General features: G+C 51.6%; 1 protein-coding gene across 1 annotated transcript in view; it reads left to right on the top strand.

Annotated features, from left to right (window-relative positions):
- URB1 (URB1 ribosome biogenesis homolog) overlaps positions 1–21,858 on the top strand; it is a 63,995-nt gene that overhangs the window by 14,867 nt on the left and 27,270 nt on the right. Inside the window, exons 8-21 of the mRNA XM_065875909.1 lie at positions 146–270; positions 4,237–4,432; positions 5,982–6,119; positions 8,607–8,780; positions 9,367–9,496; positions 10,241–10,357; positions 11,532–11,644; positions 13,521–13,640; positions 15,041–15,157; positions 15,622–15,760; positions 16,542–16,712; positions 17,740–17,933; positions 19,675–19,923; positions 21,212–21,391. Of these exons, the coding sequence (XP_065731981.1) occupies positions 146–270; positions 4,237–4,432; positions 5,982–6,119; positions 8,607–8,780; positions 9,367–9,496; positions 10,241–10,357; positions 11,532–11,644; positions 13,521–13,640; positions 15,041–15,157; positions 15,622–15,760; positions 16,542–16,712; positions 17,740–17,933; positions 19,675–19,923; positions 21,212–21,391 (2,163 nt within the window). The remainder of the gene's footprint in view (positions 1–145; positions 271–4,236; positions 4,433–5,981; positions 6,120–8,606; positions 8,781–9,366; positions 9,497–10,240; positions 10,358–11,531; positions 11,645–13,520; positions 13,641–15,040; positions 15,158–15,621; positions 15,761–16,541; positions 16,713–17,739; positions 17,934–19,674; positions 19,924–21,211; positions 21,392–21,858) is intronic.

The raw sequence follows: 21,858 nt of genomic DNA, 5'->3' as shown, positions 1-21,858 counted from the left end.
TGTTTTTGAATTACACCAAATGTTCAACTTAAAGTGTTTTCTAAGTTGCCATTAAGCATGTGATATTGTCCAGTTTTTACCCTGTAGTTGTTCGTAAGACTTATGAACTTGGGATTTTCACTGAATTTCTTTGAAACCCTCGTAGACTTCTGCTGAAGACGCAGGGAAAACCATGGTGAGGGAGCTTGTTCATAACTTCCTGATGGATCTCTGCTGTTCGCTCAAGCATGGGATTAATTTTTATGACGCGTCTCTTGGTACCTTCGGCAGGTAAAGTGTAACGCCCGTGTGAATCCTGAGTGTGAGTTCTCAGAGGTCATCACGTACGTGGCTTACAGTGGAAATCTGTTAAATAACGGAACTGTAGTGGGTTAGAACTAGCATTTTAGGCATTATCTGACTCATTTTAGGGATGAACTCAGAATAGGACCCAGAGGGCTCCTGTTCGTTGTGTGCCCTCTGGGCAGAGTCTCAGGGTAGCAGTTGACTCAGACACAGAGTGTGAGGTGTCTCACCCAGGAAGGTGCTGTGTGTGTTCACTCAGCAACTATGTGTCAGCTGGATCTGAGAATAATTCTGTTACATCCTCCTTCCCAGAGATGGGGTACCCTCTCATGCCTCACTGCAGTCCTAGGTGGGTACCATTGCTACCCCAGTTTTGCAGATGAGGAAAATGGGCCCACAGAGGGCAGGTCACTCACCCTGAAAGCGGCAGAGCTCAGACTGGAACCTAGGAGATCTGGTTCCCAGCCCACACTCACGACAGCTACACAACCCTTGTCTCCTCGGGGTCAGCTGCTGATGAGTTGGGATTTCACAGTTTTGTTTTTACGTTTTATTTCGTATTTCACCATTATGATAACATTTCATCAGTCAGGAAACAAAGTCCACAGCTAATGATTTAGATTATGTTCTCTTGGACTTTCTCTTTAGAGTCATAGACCTATAATACATATCCACGTTATTAATATTTAAACCAGAACGGCCTACTGTTAGATATATTGTTCATTAACCTGCTTTTTTCCCATTTGACAATTAAAAACATTGGACATATTTTCTGGTCATTATGAATGACCCTTAGTTTTACCCCCTTGACATTTTATTATAAGGATAGAGATGGTTTGATTCGGTTTCAACCAGTCAGAAAATGACTGATCCCTCATAATGGGATTAATTTGGTGGGAATTTTTTTCCCTGCTTGTGGCTTTGAACTTGTTTTGGTTCTGTGATTATTATGAGTTAACTTGCCATGTCATTCCTTTTTCTTTTAATTTTGTTTTGGTGATGTTGTAGCTTTTCTCTCATCAGTGAGAGTAAGCTTGATTTCTTGCTGAAATGTAAGAGCAGACTTTTTGAGTCTTAATGTAATATAACACCATGCTAAAAACGCTCTTTTTCCTTATTAAGGAGACCCATAAAATAGTTGATCATTTAATGAGTATATTGAACCAACTAGTGGTTGTGGGTGTGTTTAAGTAAGCTATGGTTTATGTAAAATTTTTTCAGCCATGGGCAAAAGACAAATGTTTGTGCTTAGGAGAGAGGAAGGGAGTTTTGTTTGTGGGGTGTTAATGGAAAGCTTTGAGAAAATTGAAATGCCTCCTTTCCCAGTGGTCGTAAAGCTCCCTCGTTTCCTGCAGGTCTCTGTGCAGATGTCGCCACGTCAGAGAGGCCTTCCCTGGCAGCCCTCTTCTGAGATAGTCCTTCCACTGTCACTGTCCTTTCGCCTGGCCCTTGCTTCTGATGGTGACTTATCACCATCTTGCGTATTTACTTATTTGCTTGTTTATTACCCAATAGGCAAGAATTGGTGAGAACAGAGACTAGTCTGTTTTGAATCCCTATGTGCCTGCCTGGCACATAGTAGGCATTGAAAGTGAGGCATTACAGTGTAGGCAAGGGTTGGCAAACTTTTTCTCTAAAGGTCCAGATAGTAAGTATTTTAGGGTTAGTGTGCCATATAGCCCCTAGTGTGGCCACTCAGCCGTGCCATTGTGGTACCCAAGCAGCCATGCTATAAACAAACAAATGGGTGTAACTGTGTTCCAATAAAGCTTTATTGACAAAGGCAGGTGGTGGGCCAGAGCTTTCTGAGCCTTACTGTGGAGGTTCAGAGAACAGTTTCTGGAGTGCCTCCGAGACCTCAGCAGGTTACTACTCCTCTCTGCCAATGTTGCCTCATCTGTAAAAAGGAAATACAATTAGTGCCCACCTCAGAGAGAGGCAGTGTGTGGTAACTGCCTCGAGCGGTGTCTGGCACGTGTTGCAAACGCTGAATTAAATGCTATTCATTTTATTACATCGTTCATTAAAATTGTGTGTGTGTGTCTAGTATTTTTGGCACTCTCCGCAAATTTTTTTAAGTTTCTAGGTAAACCTTTTTTTTTTTTAATTTATTTTTGGCTGCGTCAGGTCTTAGTTGGGGCATGCAGGATCTTTCATTGCGGCACGCGGGCTTTTCTCTAGTTGCGGCGTCTGGGTTTTCTCTTCTCTAGTTGTGGCACAGGCTCCAGGGCGCGTGGGCTCTGTAGTTTGCGGCACGTGAGCTCTCTAGTTGAGGCATGCGAGCTCAGTAGTTGTGGCACATGGGCTTAGTTGCCCCGTGGCATGTGGGGTCTAAGTGCCCTGACCAGGGATCGAACCCATGTCCACTGCACTGTAAGGTGGATTCTTTACCACTGGACCCCCAGGGAAGTCCCACTCTTTGCAAATTTAACATTCCATGCATTTGAAAGCACGAACTATGTTTTGCTCAGGATATTTTCCTATTAAGAATTGTAAGCTTTTTAAAGGATAGCTTTCTGATCAAAATTATATTCTAAATTCAATTTTTTTTTTTTTTTTTTTTTTTTTTTTTTTGCGGTACGCAGGCCTCTCACTGTTGTGGCTTCTCCCATTGTGGAGCACAGGCTCTGGACGCGCAGGCCCAGCGGCTCCGCAGCATGTGGGATCCTCCCGGACTGGGGCACAAACCCATGTCCCCTGCATCGGCAGGCGGACTCTCAACCACTGCGCCACCAGGGAAGCCCTCTAATTCAATTTTTGAAAAATTTTTATTGTCTGTAAAGTATCATATTGCATCTTAGTTTTGGTCAGTTTATAAGGGGCTGCAAAACAGTGGTGAGCCCAGAAGCCATCAACATGACACGCCAATGAGGCAAATTTTGATTTTTTTTCTGGATATTATGACTTCCCAGGGACAAGCAGATATGAAAAGGCATCTTTTCTTAAAAGGTATCTGGAGGTAAAACCTACTTGGCCATGTAGATCCTAGGCCAGGTGCTCCCTTTCTCGAAGTTTTAATGTCTAGGTTTTCCTGTTTTTATCATCTTCTTATATTTTTGAAAACTGCCCACTTTGGGACAAGTTTTGACTCTTTTCATACAGTAGATTATCCCCCCTATATTAGCTTCTTTCGGCTGTGAAGTGAAAGTGTAGGAGTTTGAAATGAGCTAGAAACAGAGGAAGCAGAAACCCGTAGAAGGACTCTGTGCCATGTGGTTGAGTTTTAGAAATAATTTTGTGGCACTGTGGACTGTGGCAGTTTGTGAGCACTTCATGGGGAAAGAACCGTAATCCTTTTTGTGTGTGTGTGTGTGGTATGCGGGCCTCTCACTGTTGTGGCCTCTCCCGTTGCGGAGCACAGGCTCTGGACGCACAGGCTCAGCGGCCATGGCTCACGGGCCCAGCTGCTCCGCGGCATGTGGGATCCTCCCGGACCGGGGCATGAACCCATGTCCCCTGCATCGGCAGGCGGACTCTCAACCACTGTGCCACCAGGGAAGCCCAACCGTAATCCTTTTAAAAGAAAAATGCGTTCTCTGTATTTTTATACTTAATGCACACATACATCTTTACATATGTGCTTTTTTGTGTGTGGTTGGAGGGAAGTGGTCAGTAAAATCACAAAAGAAAATTTTAAAATTTCCTCTTCTTTAAAAGTCAGCTGGAACTCAAGGGAGGGAAGGAGAGGTGGGGAACAGAACAAGGTAGAGACTTTTTCAGCCACTCAGAAGTAGAGGGGTGAAGTTCAGGCCCTCTGGTGGAGAGTGGGAGCCCTACAGACCATGAAAACATCTCACTTTCTGCTGGGAGGGAAATTCACCAGAAATGAAATTTGCCCATCACTGTGTCACAGCCGTGTTTACTGAGCGGAGCTACCCCTGTCATCCTGAGCTCTCAGTGCTTTGTGAAGACTCCCTGCTCCCCCCTCTCTCTTCTCTCTCTCCCTGGCAGAGGAGGAAACCTGACTCTCCTGCACTTCCTGCTGGGTTTGAAAACTGCAGCAGACGATGAGCTGGTCGCTGAACTTGTGGTGAACATCCTGAAAGTGTGCCCGGACTTACTGAACAAGTACTTCAAGGAAGTGACGTTTTCCTTTCTCCCAAGGGTGCAGTCCACTTGGTCCAGTAACATCAAACTGCTAAACAAGGTGAAGGCCATGGGCATTTCGAAGTCTGCTAGATGGGGTCGTGGGCGGGTGGGTGTGAGGAGTTGGTAGCGGTGAGGGGTGAGTGGCGTTCTGATAAGCTCTGCAGGGTGAGGAACTTCTTTCAGCCGTTCTTCGGGGCGTATTTTAGATGATGCTAATTTGGTGTCTTTATCCTCTAAGGACATTTGCCTTTTCACTGAGCTGAATTTTGAGGTTTATGCTTTTGAATCGGTTGAGCCAGTTTCATCTTCTTCAACCAGATTTTGCTCGAAGTGAGATCTTGATGAGTTTCGGCACAGTTGGGCTGGAATTAGTGAAATGTCTGAACTGTACAATAGTTTTTAAAGATTGCCATTTCAAGTACTTAGAACGACTTGAAATAAGCTGTGAATTGGTGGTCTGTTCAAGTGGATATGAATTAATTTCCATCTGATCATGGGTGTCAACCTCCCCTCGTCTACCAAAGGAAGTGCCTGCTACAGATTCTTAGGCAGTACTGCCCGGCTCGCTTCACCTCTCTCTGTCTCTCTCTGTCTCTCTCTGTCTCTCTCTCTGTCTCTGTCTCTCTCTCTGTCTCTCTCTCTCTCTCTCTCTCTGTCTCTCTCTCTCTCTCTCTGATTTATGGACTGCCTAATGGTGACACACCTGGGATTATTTTCTTGTGCTTTGACCTGGGCATGGGGTTACCTGTAAAACAAACTTTTATTCACATATTCCCTCATTTTCCTTGAATGCCTGTGTGTGCGGTGGTCCCAGCATGTATTTGGGTGTTCGCTTTTTTTCTTTTTATGGCCACACCACGTGGCTTGCGGGATCTTAGTTCCCTACCAGGGATCGAACCTGCACCCTTGGCAGTGAAAGCGCTGAGTCCTAACCATTGGACCTCCAGGGAATTCCCTCCCAGTGTGTATTTGGGACAAGAACGAGGCACCCTGCCCCCCACTTTGGTGACGGTATCCCTGTGGCCACCACCCCTGTCGGGAGCTGCTCTGCCACTGCTCTCCGGAGGGGCAGGGGCAGGTGCGTGGCCGTCACAGGGCAGGATGAGAGTCCTTGCTTCTCTGTCTTCTAGCCTCATGGCCCTAGAGAAATTACTTAGACTCATCGAGGTCCAGTTTTGTCATCTGTAAACATGTTTTATCTTGATATGAAGCATCCCTACCCCAAAGTGTTGTCATGAAGTGTTGAAAAGATGACGTACTTTGTTAGGTGCCTGCCAAGTGCAGTAACTGGTGAGTAGATAATCCGGTTGTGAGTTCTAGCAGTGACTTGTTTGCCATCAGAGGTTTTAAGAGGCTCCCCAGACCACAGACCAGGCTCTCCTTTGAAGGTCGCTGTCCCCAGTAACAGTCTCATGACCCAACTTGTCTCTAACAAGTGGATTTTGGGGTTAGTGTTCCAGACCTTGCTCCTCGTGGCGAGCCTTGGACCTTTATTACTGTGGTGGTTTCCCTGCAGCGGCTTTACTGTCGGGTGCCTACAGTTAGACGGACTCAGGCTTGAAAGCTAACCTCCGTCACCAGCTCATTCTCTGTTCTCCCTTCCCTAGATCTATGCCGCCCAGCCAGACATCTCCCGGGCGTTTCAGACCAGAGAGTTCATCCCGCTTCCCCGGCTCCTGGCCATGGTGATGGTGACCACCGTGCCCCTGGTGTGCAATAAGATCATGTTCACCCAAGCACTGAACGTGAGTGGGGACCCTGCCTCCAGACTCTCTCCCGCTTGCCCCACCGGCCGTGCTGGGGACTGTGCTGAGAATACCGGCCTGCATGTATTGGTTCGTGTTTTGTCAGAGCCTCTGAGGCTTTCCATGTGTCCACTCGCCCGTGGACGGTGCCCTGGGGCCCGAGGCACGTGCTTGCCCTGCTCCAGCACAGAGCCGGGACGGCAGGACCCCTCCATGGCTCTGGGCCTTCCCAAGGGTGGGAGGGGAAGTGTGCTCAGCTACAGCCTAATGTCATGTGTTAAAGTCTCACAATTTAGGAGCTCTGGTTAGGGCAGGACTGAAATTTGCCCAGCAAATCCTTTCTTTTGTGGGTTAAATGAATAGTGTTAAGTTTTCTGGGGAACATTTACTTTGAGGACCAGCTGTTGCAGGAGTTTGGGGAGGACACGTTCAAGGAAAAAATTGATGCTTTAAGTCCATGTCATTATTTATTATAAAGGTTCCCAAGTCCCATCAGAAACCACACTGTGAGGGACCCTTGCATTTTTCACCATAAATCATGGCCTTAGGTGAACAGCCATGAATTGTTGGCATACACAGGTCCTAGGCCAGCCAGCCCCTCCTAAACCCAGGTTGCCTCAAGACCCACCTGGGGGAGACCAGGTGTTCAGAGGAGTGCAGGGCCTGGGCTTTCCTCGGTGTGGGTGGAGTCCCCATCCTTCAGGCAGGCTGGGTTGTTACCTGAACACAGCAGGACCAGGGTCTGCCGTGGTGGGTCGGCTCCGGTGGTGATGGGGCAGTTACCGTAAATTGGAGAAGACTCGTTGGACTGTGCGGTGGGATTGAGCATTTCTTGATACCCATCCAGGGATTGTGCTGAGAGTGGCCAGGGGGCTGTGGGGAGGAGCTGGAGTAAAGAGGAAGAGGCCTGGGTGGGACCAGCCAGGAAGGCCTTTTGCTGTGGTTGCCAAATCGTAGAATCAAGGTGAGGACCCAGCTAGCTTGCCCGTCTGTTTTGTGAGAGACATAAGATACCTTATTCCAGGGACTTGCAAAGTAGGATTGAAAGGAAGGTGTCTTCACGGGGAGAAGATAGTTTCAATCTGGCTGGCTGCATTTACACTCCCCCTTGAGCTGACCCCGGTACATACCCCAGTCTGGGATATAAAAGGCTGTCTCGCTGCCTGTCACGCTGTTTCAGGAGAGAGGGGTTGTGCCCCTAGGGGGTGTTGCATCCGCCAGACGGGGTGGCCATGGGGCGGGGAGAGCACATGGCCTCCTCTCCTGCCGAGGCTGCCGTCCTGTGCAGGCCCAGGGCCAGCGGAGGGGAAGCCACAGCTTCGCCTTCTCGTCACTGGCGCTTTCTGAGCTGTGACAGTGTGTTCGTACAAGTGACACCAGAGACAGGTGTGTCTGGGGGGTGGACTTGGGAGTGCGTGGGTTTTTTTAATGATGTTTTTCTTGTATTCTTTACGGTGTTATGTGCAGAATTTTAATGGCGTATATTTTAGATCAGAAAGAAAAGAGTGAGCTTGTTTTAGAAACAGGAAACAAGAACGTGTTTGGAGACAGGGTCTCAGGCTGTTGACTGAGCTTTGCGCTCCAAGCTGGTGGGTGTAACACTGGTTTGGGTCCTGCCTTTGAAGTGATGATGGGGTGGGTGTGGTTATTGGTTTAAGACATTTAACGTAGCGCTGCTTTAGCGTACAACGTCCATGTAAAATGAGACGCCAGCCAGCTGGAGTGCTGGGGGCCTGGGGTGTTATTACACTGAAGGCCCGTCAGAGAACCTTCTTGTTTCTACCTGACTGTAAAGCTGCAGCATTCCAGCTTGTGCTCCCTGGACTTCTCTGTACTTGGGAGTCACCCGCGGCTGATGGCATTGGGCTGGGCTGGGCCTGAGATCGAACGCGTCTCCCAAGTGCCCAGGAGACATCCTTGCTGCCGCTGGCCCAGGGACATACTGCCACCAGCCGGGGCCTAGCCTTTCCCCCTTTGTGGTAATAGCACAGGTTCTTGAACCTCTTCAGCGAGTGAGGATTTTGAAGGCCCTCCTGGCTGTCTGAATCCAGGTAGCGAGTCTGCATGTGGGAGGCCTGGGGTGGAGGCTGTGCGCCTAGAGGTGGATGGCCGGACTCGGGTGCCTGGTGCCCTTGCCCATCATCTCTCCACCTGACGATAAGTGGAGAGGCCGGTCAGGTGCCGGTGGGATCTCGGCTGTTGTCGAGGCAGGTAATCCGTGGAGCCGAGTGGTGGTCAGGGAAGACTTTACCAAAAACAGACTGTGGAACAGCAGTTAAGAATAACCATCGGACGCCACCTTTAGTAACTGTGCTCCCGGCACCTGCTGAGGTCACATCTGCAGGAGGTGAAGCGGGCAGGGTCCCCAGGCCACCTCTGCACAGCGCAGAGGTCCGGCAGGCTCCTGGGGAGGGCCAGGGCCTGGGCGCTCCGTGTCCACCAGTGCGGCCCGAAGACACTTGTGGATTTACCTCTTTTTCTTCCCAGCTGGACAGCAAATCAGTGAAACACACAGCTTTGTCCCTTATTTCCGTCATTTTGGAGAGAGCCTTAAAGACCATTGACTACTGCCGGAATAAAGGGGCCTGGCAGGAGTCAGGCGTGTACACGGCCGCGATGATGGAGGACTTTGTGCGGCTCTTCAGAGAAGCCCTGAGCAAGGTAGGCCCGGGAGCCAGGCTTGGGCTGTGCTTACAGGGGTCACAGGCGAGCACACCAGGGGGAAGAGGCGAGCTTGGGGCCCAGAGGGCGGGTGCAAAGTGAAGGGAAGGGGTTGGGGCGCTCCTGGGACTCAGGTCTCATAAGGACTGGGGCTGCAGTGATGGGTGGCCTGCTCCTTCCTCCCTGGGGCTCGGTCTGGTGAGCAGGGAGGCCACGCGTCCGCAGACTGGGTAGCTGCCCGGAAGAGCCAAGGGCTTGCTGGGCTGGGTACCCCCAGCCGGACGTAGGGATGAGTTTCTTGGTTCCCAGGTTCTGGCTCCGGTGAACAAGTCTTCAGGGGTTTGTTTTAATGATTGGTGCTGTGTTTTCACCAAATTCTTACAGTGTTCAGTTCTGGGAATTATACCCCAAACCAGAGCTCCCAGAGGCTGGGACCTCTTTCGGTCACACACACACACACACACACACTTGTACATGCTGGCCCCTCTCCTCTGTTCTTTGCTTCTCCTTGTTAGTAGGTTCAGTTCATTTGTTTCTCTTCCTTTTAAGGGTGACTGATGTTTTGTTTCTTTGTTTTCCCTTTTAGATTTTACCAGATCTGAACGCCATCGTGTGGGTCTGGCAGTCACTTAGGAAGCAGGAGACAGAACAGGATGACGAGAAAGCAAAGAAAAGGGGCAACAAGACCCCTGCTACCTGCATGGCTCCCCAGAGCGGTGAGGGGCCTCTTCTGTTTGCAGATACCACTGACACAGGCAGCCTGGGAGCCTCCTGTCCAGAGGGGCTGATCTAGAGGGACTTGTGAAGGCCTCTCTGGCTCTGAATGAATCCTGTGTCCTTCTTTGCTTAGGGAGAAGGATGAGCATGGCATTGTACATTGAGTTTTTTTGTGTTTTGTTTTTGTACATTGAGTTTTAACATCTGTTAGAAATGTGCCCAAGATTTATGCAAGCACTGTGTCTCTCTAAAAACTTGTATGATGAGTGCGATGGGCTCTGGCCTTTCCGTGAGGGAGGAGGCCTCTCTTTTGTTCTGCGGATAGCGGTGGGCTACATGGTCCCCCTGGAAACAAGATGTGTTGACTCAGACCTTGTCACTGGTGAAGCGGTGGGCTTCACGTCTTATACCTCTGTCCTGTTTCATCCTTGCGCGGCCCTGTAGGGGTAGGCACTGCTGCGTGTCCCCATTTTTCAGACGAGGACGCTGAAGCACAGAGAGACAGAGTAGCTTCACCCTGTCCGAGTTCACAGCTGTGAAATCGGGATTTAGACCCAGCCTGTTTGAACAGCTTTGACTTTTACCACGTTGACTCCTTCAATCTCGCTCCATGGGGATCTGTCTGCAGCCTCAGTGTTTCACATGCAGTTGACCGTGTTGGGTCACGGGTGGTTCGATCGCGCACTGATTGAGGACAGAGAATAAGCGTGTTTCCTGATTCAAGCTGTTTAATTCTGGTTCAGATGATGCAGAAACCGTTCTTCTGAAAGCCGCCCTGCTCCAGGTCATCTGCCTCTACCAGAAGGTGGTCCCGCACGTGGTCATGCAGTACAACTTTGACTTCAGCAAGCTCCTGAAAGGTGCGTCTCGAGGGACGGTGGGCGCCCCTCCGCTGGTCCTGCCAGTGGGGGCGAAGGAAGGAAGTGTGGATAACCTGGAGCAGAGGCTCCGGCGCCGAGGACCGGGAAGGCTGCTGGGCATTGTGGCCGGCGTGTGTGATCCACCAGCCTGGCTGTTTTCATCTGGACCAATGTGTTTTAAATAGCTGGTCTTCCTTAAGGAGATATCAGCTGAACACTTGGCAGCCTCAAGAGAGAAGGGAGAAGCCAGCCAGGCTGAGTTGCCTGCCGTGGGTGATAGACAGATGAGATTATGTGATGTTAATTCTAAAGCCTCTTTGCAAAGGAAGAGGGGTGCAGAAATGAGAGCCCCTTAGAAGGAGGTCCCGTTCACACACAGGCACTTCTGACATGGTTACTCGTATTTTACCCAGTGAAGTTCAAACCGCATCTTGTAAAAGTAACGTTATGCTTGTCTGGCCATGTTTCCTTGATGGAAAAGTTTGTCTAATAAAACTGACTTTGTAATTGGGCCTACGGAGGAAGACTTGCGGAAATAGCATTCTTGGAATTTATATAAGCTACTGAAATAATCCTATTCAAAAAGCTGTAGTTAACTTTTTGGTGGTTTAAAGGCAAAAAGTTCTCTTGCTGTGAGAATATGAGATTTACTATAAAGTGGCCATTTAACATGTGGTACCACGTCCTTCCCGAGCAAAGGATTAACCCAGAAATCAGGCCAGAGGCTGAGGACCCTGTCTGAGACCCAGGCGGCCGTAGGCTGTGCACAAGATGCTTGCCGTCTAGGGAGCAAGGCCTGTGCCCCGCACCAGGGGTCACACTCACGAAAGACTGTACCTGGAGGGCAGTGTGCACTGGGGGCTTTGAGATGTAGGAAGAGGTCAGTGTGGGCCGAGTGCAGGGAAGGGCATGCAGCACCCCCACTCTTTGGTGAAGGATTTGGATAGACCTTGGGACGGGGGAGAAGTGTCAGTGAGGTGTGTGGGCAGGAGAGTGGGCACAGCCTGTGTGAGGGTGGCCGCAGGACAAGGATGGGCGGAACCCCCACGTCTTCTGCCTAGTTCTCTGGAAAGTTCCCTGTCCCGTCCTCGTGGCCAGGGCGGCAGTAGCTGGGCCCCCGCGCCCGCCCCCCACCCCCGGACGTCTCGTCTGTCTTCCTCTTTCCCACCCACAGGCGTCATCTCAGAGGAGGGCCTGCGTGAGGAGGTGCCTGTCACCCTGCAGCACCTTGTTCTCAAGGTGGCCCTGGCACTGCCCGCCAGCAAGTTTCTGTGGTTAAAGGCCCAGGTAGGAGGCCGTGACCCTGCCTTTGTTGTTAGCTCACCTGCAGGCTTGTTGGCTTTCTGGCCTGGGAATTTCTAGCTGCGTCAGAACCCTGACTGCTGGTTGCGAAGGAGGACGTTGACGGTTCTCCTTTTAGAGAGAAGCCTCTAGAGCGGAGGCCAGGTCCTGCTTTGTGAACCAGGAATCTCTTTGCTTTGCACAGTAAGGTTCTTAGCTATCCTTACTGAAAATGTATCATTGCTGTGGGTGTTGGGAGGTTTTCTTTTACTTTTTTTCCCTTGACTCTTTTACATTCTTCTTGTCCTTTAAAAACCCTTTTGGAAATAAACAAAATACATTTCCTTCTCCTTTGTCCTCATCCTGGAAGGACTTAAGACAGAGGTGGGAATAGACACCAAGCCACGAGAGAGTTGAGGCTGGTGGAAAAAATCAGTAAAGATTGCTGGCGTTGTTTTCTGTGTCTTTGATAACGTCTTCTAGGATTTCTGGAGAACATAATGTTGAATCGTAAAGGGAACTCAGGATGTAACAGATATTTACCTCTGTATTTAAACACAGGACGCCATGTCACTTCTATCCAAAGAGGGAAAATGACCAGGCCAAATTAAGCCTTGTCTGAGTGTGTTTCTGAGTAGCTCAGATGACTTGTTTTAATGACTAAACGTCTTCTTTGAGTTCTTGTATGGAGCCAGTAGTGCGGAAACGTACCCCGGCACTTTCAGAGGTGATATTTCCAGAAGGGTGGAAGGACACCGTGGCACTGGGATCTCTGTGTTCCCCTAAGTCCTCTTTCCGAGGTTCACCTGCCTCACAGCTGAGGATGGTTCTCACTGAGAACTTACCGAATGCCAGGCTCGGCACGAGTGTGCTATGTGTCATCTAACTTATCACCACTTACAGACGAGACAGCTGGGGCGCAGACTGGTTAGGAGACTTCCGGGGGGTCCCGGCCGTAAGTAGGGGATCCAGGATTGGACCCAGGCAGCGTTGCCCAGACCCTGCTCTCAACTTGACAACCCCCGTGAGGTCGCTGCCAGGACCCCAGTGAGATGACGGATGAGTCTGGGGTGTTTAGTTTTTTACCCCAGCTGAACTGGGCCTTTGGGGTCTTGACGATTTAGTTGGAAAGGGAACAGAGGCCTCTTACCTTGAAAGAACTGGTATTAACATATTAGTTTATATCCCCTGCTTCATTTTTTGCTCATAAGATGGGTCTGCTGGGCTTTGGGAACAGTAGCCCTCATGTGCTCAGATCAGGGCTGCGGGGACGCTCCAGGGAGACACAGATGCATCGGAGTCTGGGCTGGGAATCTGGAGCTCCATGTGTTCAAAGCCCAGAAGCCTTTGTTAAGAGGCTTGCTTACGTGTAAGGAACCGATTATATCCGCGCCGGCATCTTGCTGAAATGCAGCAAGCGTGGCGTTGGACGGAGTCAGGCAGCCCTGGGTGGTGTGTTTTCCCGCTAGCCACCCGCCGCCAGCCAGTGCTGTGTCTGCGCCAGGGCTCCTGGGCTTGAGTTCCACCTCGGTCATTAAACGGCCATTACCTCCTTGTGCCTCAGTGTCTGCACATGTGAAATGGGGGTGACGGTTGTCCCCGCCGCAGGCTTGTTGGGAGGACAAAGTGAGTCAGTGTATGTGAAGCACCTGAAGGGCCCCCGTGCTTCCTGCTGTGACTGTTGTTAACTACAGCTGCTTTTGGGGGTGTGGGAGGAGCTCCTAACTCCTGAGGTTCCTCGTGTATAGCATCCCGGCAGGCTTGCCGAGTGGTGGTTAAAATGAGATGAGAGGCCGGGGAGAACACTGGGCATGCAGTACCTGTTTGCTCAGCAAGCAGTGGCCTTTGTTACATTTATAATATTCTGTTGTTCAAACTCCAGGAAGGCCCAGATGCAGAAATTATTGGAGGAAAGCGATCCGTGTTTTACTTACTGATGAAGATGTTTGTGACCAGTAGCCATTCGCATCTCAAGTCATCAACCAAACTTCTGATCGTGAAGGTGAGCCTTTCTACCAGTTCCTAGTTCTAGAAGCGTTTTGTACAATCTTGCGTATAGTAGATGCTTAGTCAACAGTTGTGGAATTAAGGCTGTATTAAGACTGTGACAATTTAAAAACAGAAGGCTTTACGGCAGTTTTAATGTCTTCTGTCTTAACCTGGCTGTGTTCCCAAGAGGCGACCTGGTGAAATGGGAAAAGCGGGCACTTTGAAGTCCTGTTCCAAGATTTGAGTCCTGGTTCTGCCGTTCCTGGGTGGCACCGGACAAATTGCTTAACCTCTCTGAACTTAGTTTTTTCGTGGTGAACGGGAATAACAGAACCGTAGGATTGCAAGGGAGGTTACGTGTGATCAAATAGTAGGCCATGCCTGGCACATTCTAGACTCAGTAAACATGAGGTTTCAGCCCTCTGGGGAACAATTTAATAGGCGATGCCTCTTCCCTCAGCTCCAGACTCGGCCTCCTCCAGGGCCCTGGCGATTGACCGCAGCCGTCACCCACAGCACAGGTGTCGCCAGAGTCAGTGGAAGGGAATGAGGAGTTTGTCGGCGTCTCTTCTTTCTTACACTTGAACTCATCTTCCAGGGCTACGTCAGGTCTTGCTGCAGCGCTAGGAAATCTAGTTCCTTGGTTCCACTGGGCAGCAGACATCCTGGTCAGGGCCGGGGCCGGGCGGGTTGCTAGAAAAATCACATTCATTGTATTTAGGGTACAGAGATTTTACCTTTGAAGTGCCAGTGGTCTTGCCACCCTTCAACCTCGCCTGAGCTGCTTGGAGGACGCGAAAGTCTAGGTCGTGACCTCTGCGAGGTTGTGCAGGTGTGATTTCATGATCACTCCCTGCATGTGGGTGGAATGGCACGTCAGGCTCTCCCTTGGAGCACTCTGTGCAGGGTTCGTGCCGAGGGGCTGCTGAGACCCCGAGTTCTGTCGTCGGGCCATTTGGGGATGTCATTTAAGCAAGTCCTGCCTCGTAACAAGTTCTGCTCCCTTAGAACAGAAGTAAGGTGGTGCTTCTGGCCCAGGCCTGGGTCTTGAGAAGCCACGTTGAGATGATTCGGCCTGTCTGGGTCACTGTCTTGGAGAATTTCATGCAGGCTGAGGGTTGAGTGGCTGGGAGGAGTCAAGTCCCAGGTTGAAAAGCAGACTTTCAAGTAGCAGCGGGATATTTTCCCTTTTTATTATTTAGGAGCTGAAGGAGAGGAATAAGCAGCAGTGAGACGAGGGGCTGTGTTCTCCTTGATCGAGCCCAGAGCGACCTCTTTTCCTCGTTTCCCTCAACAGTGGGGGTTGTTCTGAAGCGTAGCTTTTAGGATAAAACTGGATGGAACTTTTACCCCCTCTGTGCTCCGTGGGTCTCAGAGGACCCACGGAAAGCGGGTTCTTCCCTGATTTTTCAGATCCTGCGGGACACAGGGGTGTTTGAGCACACCTGGCAGGAGCTGGAGCTGTGGCTGGAACACCTGGATGGCACCGAGCAGGAGAACAAGGAGGCCGTGATTCAGTTTTTGGAACGCGTGAGCACGTATTTCCCACGTAAAGAGAGCACGTTCAGGACGGCGTACTAAGTGACCCTCAGTATGGTTAAGGCGTTTCTGATGTGCCAGAGCCCAGAGGCCTCTCCTCCTGACTCATGTCCTAATTCTTGCTGAGATGTCAGAACGATTTAGTTTTAGAATCTGTAAAATGGGACTATATCACTGTGTGCTGTTAACTTCCTTTTGGGCGTTTGGTTTTGTAGGAGGGATTAGTGGTACACTAAGAGCGGTATTAAAAGCAATAGTCTGATGTGAAAAGGAGATACTTTTTAAAAATCTACAACAAAAAGTTTTTTTAAAAAAACTTTGCAGAAAAACGATTGTTCTCTGAAGGCCTGTTAAGATTTTTGCTCTTCCCTTTATTTTACTTGCGACATTTGGGGGCGTTTTTCATTTCACGTGTGACCATCTAAATATTTCCCACGTGACTCTTTAATGCTCAGGTTCTCCTGACGTTGGTGGCGAATCCCTATTCGTACACGGACAAAGCGTCTGACTTTGTCCAGGAAGCCAGCGCCCTGCAGGCCTCCGTGACGCGGCAGGACGCCGATGACGTCAGCGTTCCCATCTCCCACATTGACGGTGGGTGCTGCTCCCTGCACTCCGTGGGCTTCTGAAGAGCCAGCCACGGTGGTGTATTAGAGACAAAACAGAATTGCACTGAAGCCTTGTGCAGAGGGCAGACACCCCATTTCTTTGCATCAGAGATCAGCTGCCTCTGGAATTGGAAATCCCCTTATTTGTTTATGTAACAGGAAGTAGGTGCAGGGCTTATTTGCTGCGTTGTTTTTATTTGTGCAGTGTTTACTCTGTGCCAGGTGATGCTCTAAGCTCTTAATAAATCCTAACTCATGTAACCTCATAAACAACCCCAAGTTGGGGAGGGGTGGGTTATCCTCATTTTATGTATTGACAAGGCAGCTGGGGCACAGAGAGGTTAAGCAATCTGCTCAGCCTCACACAGCGAGGATGTAGCAAAGTCAGGATTTGACTTCAGACACTCTGGCCCTAGTCTGTGCGTCAAGCCTTATGCTCTGTGGCTTCTCAGATTTTGGCTTATTTCCATGACTATCCAGGTTAAAGTTTCCGGGCTTCTCAGTGTCACGCGAGGAAACTTCAACCTGTTACTACCTGAGCTGGATAGTCCTGCATTTTGTCTGGCAGAGGTCTTAAGATTTTATAGATAATGCCCTTATTTGTTTAGAATCAAACATTACACTAAGCATTTTCCCGCAAGAGAAGTTTAGCTTTTGTTTTTTCCTCTTTTTGCAAACGTTCTCTCGCTTGCCCTACCTGTGGGATTCTTGCAGTAGACTCCTTTGCCACCTCTTGCCTGGCCCTGATTCCCATCTTTCTGCCTCAGATGTTCTCGACATGGTGGATGTCCTGGTGGAGGGCAGCGAAGGCTTGGATGAGGAGGTTGGATTCTTACTGAATGAAGACATGGTCGTGCTCACGTTCCCGTTCAGTGCTGTGGTCCCCGCTGCCCTGGAAGCCAGGAATAAGTTGCTCCTTGGAACAGAAAGTGAAGCAGGTACCTGTGTGTAGTGAGAATGTTATGGCTGCATCAGGCCAGCTGGGCCTCTGTGGGGTAGGAGGTGGGATTCCGAGGGCTTTGGAAATAATTGCTGAAAACCCAAGGCAGCAGGGGTTCAGACCCACCAAAGTGATAGCTGCACAGCTGGTAGAGCTAAGCGTACAGGGGTAGGAATCTAGAGGCTGGCTAGGCTGTTGGGAAATGGGTCGTTTGACGGATGAGTCTGAAATAATGTGTTTGCATGGCTGCACAGACACCTGCTGTAACACCGGTATTTTCTCTTCAGTATTTATTCTTGATACCTTGATGCTGAGGTACAAGTCCTTCGTCCTTACTGGGTATCCAGGCAACACAGACCCAAGAGAGCACTCACAGACCGCAGCGGTGTAATTAGTCAGGATCGCTCAGGCTTTGCTGCAGTAACACATACGCCACAATGCGTCAGTGGTTTAAGGAACAAAGGTCTCTCTCTCGACCGTGTCATGGTCCAGGACAGGTCAGGTGCTCTCCTGGGTGGCTGTTGTCCAGGAGGTAGCTCAGGGATCCTGGCTGCTCCCATCCTGTAGCTGTGCCATCTCAACATGTGGCTTCCAAGGTCACTGTGGAAGAGGAAGAGAGAGTGGACAGTCAAGCAGAGGTGTTCTGGCCAGGCCTGGAAGTGGCTAAGCGAGTCGTGTGGTCCCAGCCTAACTGCAAGGGAGGCTTGTGTGCCAAGGAAGTGGAAATGGATTGGTTTGCACCAAGCAAGTCCCTGTCCCGGGTGGCCCTGGCCTCACCTCTTCCGTGCCTGGGTCTCCACTTCTGGGCCTCAGCAGCCGATGTCTGACTGTGTGCTGTATGTATAATAACAGTCTGGCGTGGTCTGCAGTGGTAGCATCTGCCTTCCAGCATGGTTGTGTGATCGCTGGCGGAATGGTTATGACTCTTTCTGGGTCTTGAATATGGGTGGGAGTTGGTGTTATTGATGGGTCACAGAAGGGCGGTCCCAGCAAGCCTCTCCCTGCTGTGTCTCCCTCCTTTGCAGGAGAAAGCATCGTGGCGTATCTGACAGGGGTGTTGACGGACCTCCTCCACACCCAGAGAGACCCGCTGGCTCTGTGTCTCCTGCTTCAGTCTTATGACAAGTTGGAGCCTCCGCTCCCACCTTGCTGCCGTCAGCTGTCCAGGTTCAACAGATACTACAGCCTCTGGATCCCGGAGCCAGCCCGAGAGGCCTTGGTGAGCTGCGTCCAACCACCACTCCTGCGTAAACCTAGAAACCCCCGGAGGTTCCTCCCTGTGGGCCGCAGTGGGCTGTACCCCAGCTGTGTAGCTTTCACAGCTTAACAGGGTGAACGCTCTTCACCTTCTCGTCTCCCCAGAGTAGGAGAGGAAGGCACGTGGTATCTCTGCCGCTCGGCTAATGTGACGAGACCCCGAGGGGCTCCGCGATGCAGCGGAACTGAATTCGCTGCCGGCTGCACGTTTGGGCTTTGAGGCTGGGGTTGGGGGCGGGATCTCCTTCTCCTCCCTTCCGGAGTGGTCTGTGCGCCCTCGCCTCACGGCCCTCGTCTGCTCACCTCAGCGGCCCCTAGACTTGGCACGCTCAGCGGTTAGACCTGAAGGCCGCTAGCTGGCTATGCTCTGCTAGACGGGAAAGTGAAAAAAGAAAGAAAGAAATGGTTTCCTCCTGGTGGGGACTGCATTCTTAAAAGGGATGCCGCAGGTCTGGCTCTGATGCAGCGTGCTTAGGATTGCTGGGTGGAGCAAGAAATTCACTTTGTGTTGTGTGCTTTCGTGTGTTCGCTCAGTTGTGGCTGCGCTTGAAAAAGCAGGCGGCTAAGGAGGACCTCTTCCTCTTATGAACTTGGTAGCAGGAGCCTGTGTTGATTGCATGTGCATGGTTTGTGAAGGCCTCATCCCTAGGTGCATCACACGTATTTTATGCCATTTAATCCTCACAACTCAGAGAGGGGTCTGGACTTAACTATCCTCCTTGTACACATGGGGAAACTGAGGTTCAGAGCAGTTCTGCCCCCAGGCAGTGGTAGACTCAGGATCCAGGCAGGCCTCTGGGCTCCAGAGCCCGGGCCCATCACGGCTATCGCCGCCTTCCCCACCTGACAGGCCGTGGTCAGGAGGTGGTCAGAGCCACACAGCAGCTTCCGTGGGTGTTAGCAGTCCGTGCTGTGCTGCATGGCGCTCCAGGTGTAGGCGTCCACTCCGTGGAGTCAGGCACTCGGCGGTTCTCACCCGTGAGGGCGCGTCAGGATCCCCCAGACGCTCATTCAGACGTGGTCGCTGGCCGTGTGATTCAGCAGGTCTGGGGCGGGCCCGGGAATGTGCATTTCTAACAAGTTCCCGGATCATGCTGTTGCTGGTCCAGGGTCGAGCCCCACTGAGTTTCGGGGCACCATGCGGCCTAGTTGTACTGGCCTTAGGAAACAGTGTTTGGAGTTATAACAAGAAAAGCCATGTGGGGTGAATAAAGAAGGCAGTTTGGGAACTAAGTTAGAAGAAATGACCCACTTGGAGACGGAATGACTTCAGGAACGTATCTTCCGTCCGGCCATGTCCTCTCATCCTTCCGTCCTCCCGGGGGAGGCCTTTGAAAGGCATGCAGCTCACCCAGCCGGCTCCTTCCCAGGGTGGCATTTCCCAGTTTCCAGGGATTAATAACAGTGACTCCTGTGAGTAAAATCCTGTCTCTGTGCCGCGTGACCTCTGTTCTCCAGGGCGTGTAAATACCTCCCCGGCTCAGTGCCCTCACGTGGACGCACGCTAGGAAAATACGTGTAACCGAGCGTGTTGGGACTTGACTTGAATAAAAAGCCACAGGGTCACATAGATTTAGTATCAGTAGGTGATTTTTGTGAAACGTCCCTCTGTGTGCGTGTCGCCCTGTCCCTGTTTTAGCACCCTGTGCCCTTTGCCCCGGTGCCGATCTGTCTTTTCTCTTTCCTCCCCTGCTGTCTCCCAGGCGCTGCAGACGTTGGGCAGCCCTGCTCCGCCGGACCCCCCAGCCTCCTCTTTCAGTGCCCTGCTGCAGATGGCCTACACGGGCCAGGGCCAAGGTCAGGGCCAGGGCCCGGGCACATTCCCGCTCCTGGACGAGGGGGTCCAGGGGCGGCTGCGGGCTGCCCTCCTGCACCTCCCTACGCACCAGGCGCTGCGCTCCGCCAGACACCTGCTGCTGTACCTCAAGAGCACCGTGGAGAACTTCGGCCAGGTCAGCGCTGCCCCCGCTCCCTGGCTTCACCACCTGCAGAGAGTGTGGCCTTCTGCCGGTCGGGTCCACGCTGAGTGACGGTGTGGATGGAGGCCTGGGGCCCCACCGTCGCCCCGTTTGTCCGCACACGGGGAGGGCAGTGGCCAGCGTGCAGGGCCCCGAGCGGGCCGCGGTTTGGGAGCCTCGGCTCCGGGTGCTGTGCCCTCTCCCTGGAGCAGAGGCACAGACCTCAGACTGGGAGCCACGCACAGCTGAACGTGGTCGCTGGGGCAGCTGAGGCCGGGCGGGGCCCTTCCCACAGCTGAGCGGGTCCGCGGCACGACCAGGCGTCCCCTCTGCCTTTATAAGTTTTAATTCGGCGGCTCATTGTCGGGCCTTCTGTCCCTGAGGTGGTTTACAGATTTATGGTTTAGGTTTGTTGCTGTTGTTGTTTTAATATTTATTTATTTGGCTGCTTCGGGTCTTAGTTGCCGCACGCGGGATCTTTTTTACTTGCGGCAGATGGAACTCTTAGGTGCGGCATGTGGGATCTAGTTCCCTGACCAGGGATTGTACCCGGCACCCCTGCACTGGGAGTGCAGAGTCTTAGCCACTGGACCACGAGGGAAGTCCCTTAGTTTAGGTTCTGAGGTGGGCTTTTCCCCCTCATCTTGGTCAAAATAAATCTGTGTGTTTCGTCAAGATTTAGGAGGACGTGTCTTGTTAAGAAGTGACTTTGAGGGCTTCCCTGGTGGCGCAGTGGTTAAGAATCCGCCTGCCAGTGCACGGGACACGGGTTTGAGCCCTGGTCCGGGAAGATCCCACGTGCCGCAGAGCAACTAAGCCTTCGTGCCACAACTACTGAGCCTGCGCTCTAGAGCCTGCGAGCCACAACTACTGAGCCCACGTGCCACACCTACTGAACCCATGTGCCACAACTACTGAGCCCACGCGCCTAGAGCCCGTGCTCCGCAACAAGAGAAGCCAGCACAATGAGAAGCCCGCGCACCGCAACAAAGAGGAGCCCTTGCTCGCCGCAACTAGAGAAAGCCCATGCGCAGCAATGGAGGCCGAACGCAGCCAAAAATAAATAAATAAATTTTAGAAACTTTTATAAGAAAAAAAGAAAAAGAAATGACTTTGAGGTTGTTTGCAGTTTACCGGGAGTTTCCATCTAAGCCTGCTTCCCTCCTTGATTCTTGTTTCTGGCAACTCTCCCCTTCTGGCCCTGGGGGGACGCGGCAGTCAGTGTTCTGGTGACTGTCAGCCCTTCCTGGGCCTGAGGGTCGTGTGTGTCTGGTCCTCACAGCTGGGCAGGAGGACGGGGCCTCCCCTGCTGCAGTTCCTCCTGGACCTCCTCAGGCACCTGGTCATCCACTGTCAGCAGCTGGACGCCCAGAACCAGCAGAAGCGCCAGGCCGCCCAGGCTGAGTCTGACCTCTTTTTGGACGTGGAGTCCATGGCCTCGCTGGAGTTGGCCGATGACAAGGTACCGCCGCCCTTCCTCCCTGGGTCTCCTTCTGGTTCGCCTTTTCCTGTGAGGTCACAGTCACTGGCTTTCCCTCCATTCTGGTTAAAAGCAAGTACGTGTTCGCTGCAGGGAAGTAGGGAGGTGCAGAGAACTCCAAAGGAGGCCCTAAGCACCATCCCCCGCCCACCCCGAGAGAAGCACTGTTTACTTGGGGCGTTCATCTTTCCAGTCGCTTCTCTGCTCACACTTGCCCTGCTGCGAGCACTTTCCCTCCCACTGTGCCGTGAGCGTCCTGAGAACTCGGACTGCGTATTTTCCTCTTAAAGGGTTGCAACCTGTGTTGAGCGAAGGCTGGGCAGTGGGTGGGGCCCTTCCTCGTGAACACACACAGCGACCACACTGCCTGGGGAAGAGTGAGCCTTCCTCTCCTGCTGGCAGTCTCGTGAGTCAGCTTTTGAACTGGGGCCAGGCCGAATCTTTCTCAC

Source organism: Phocoena phocoena, chromosome 4, assembly GCF_963924675.1.
Source record: "Phocoena phocoena chromosome 4, mPhoPho1.1, whole genome shotgun sequence".
NCBI lineage: Eukaryota > Metazoa > Chordata > Mammalia > Artiodactyla > Phocoenidae > Phocoena > Phocoena phocoena.
The sequence above is the reverse complement of the archived record's forward strand: the minus strand, read 5'-3'. Positions and strand labels throughout refer to the sequence as shown.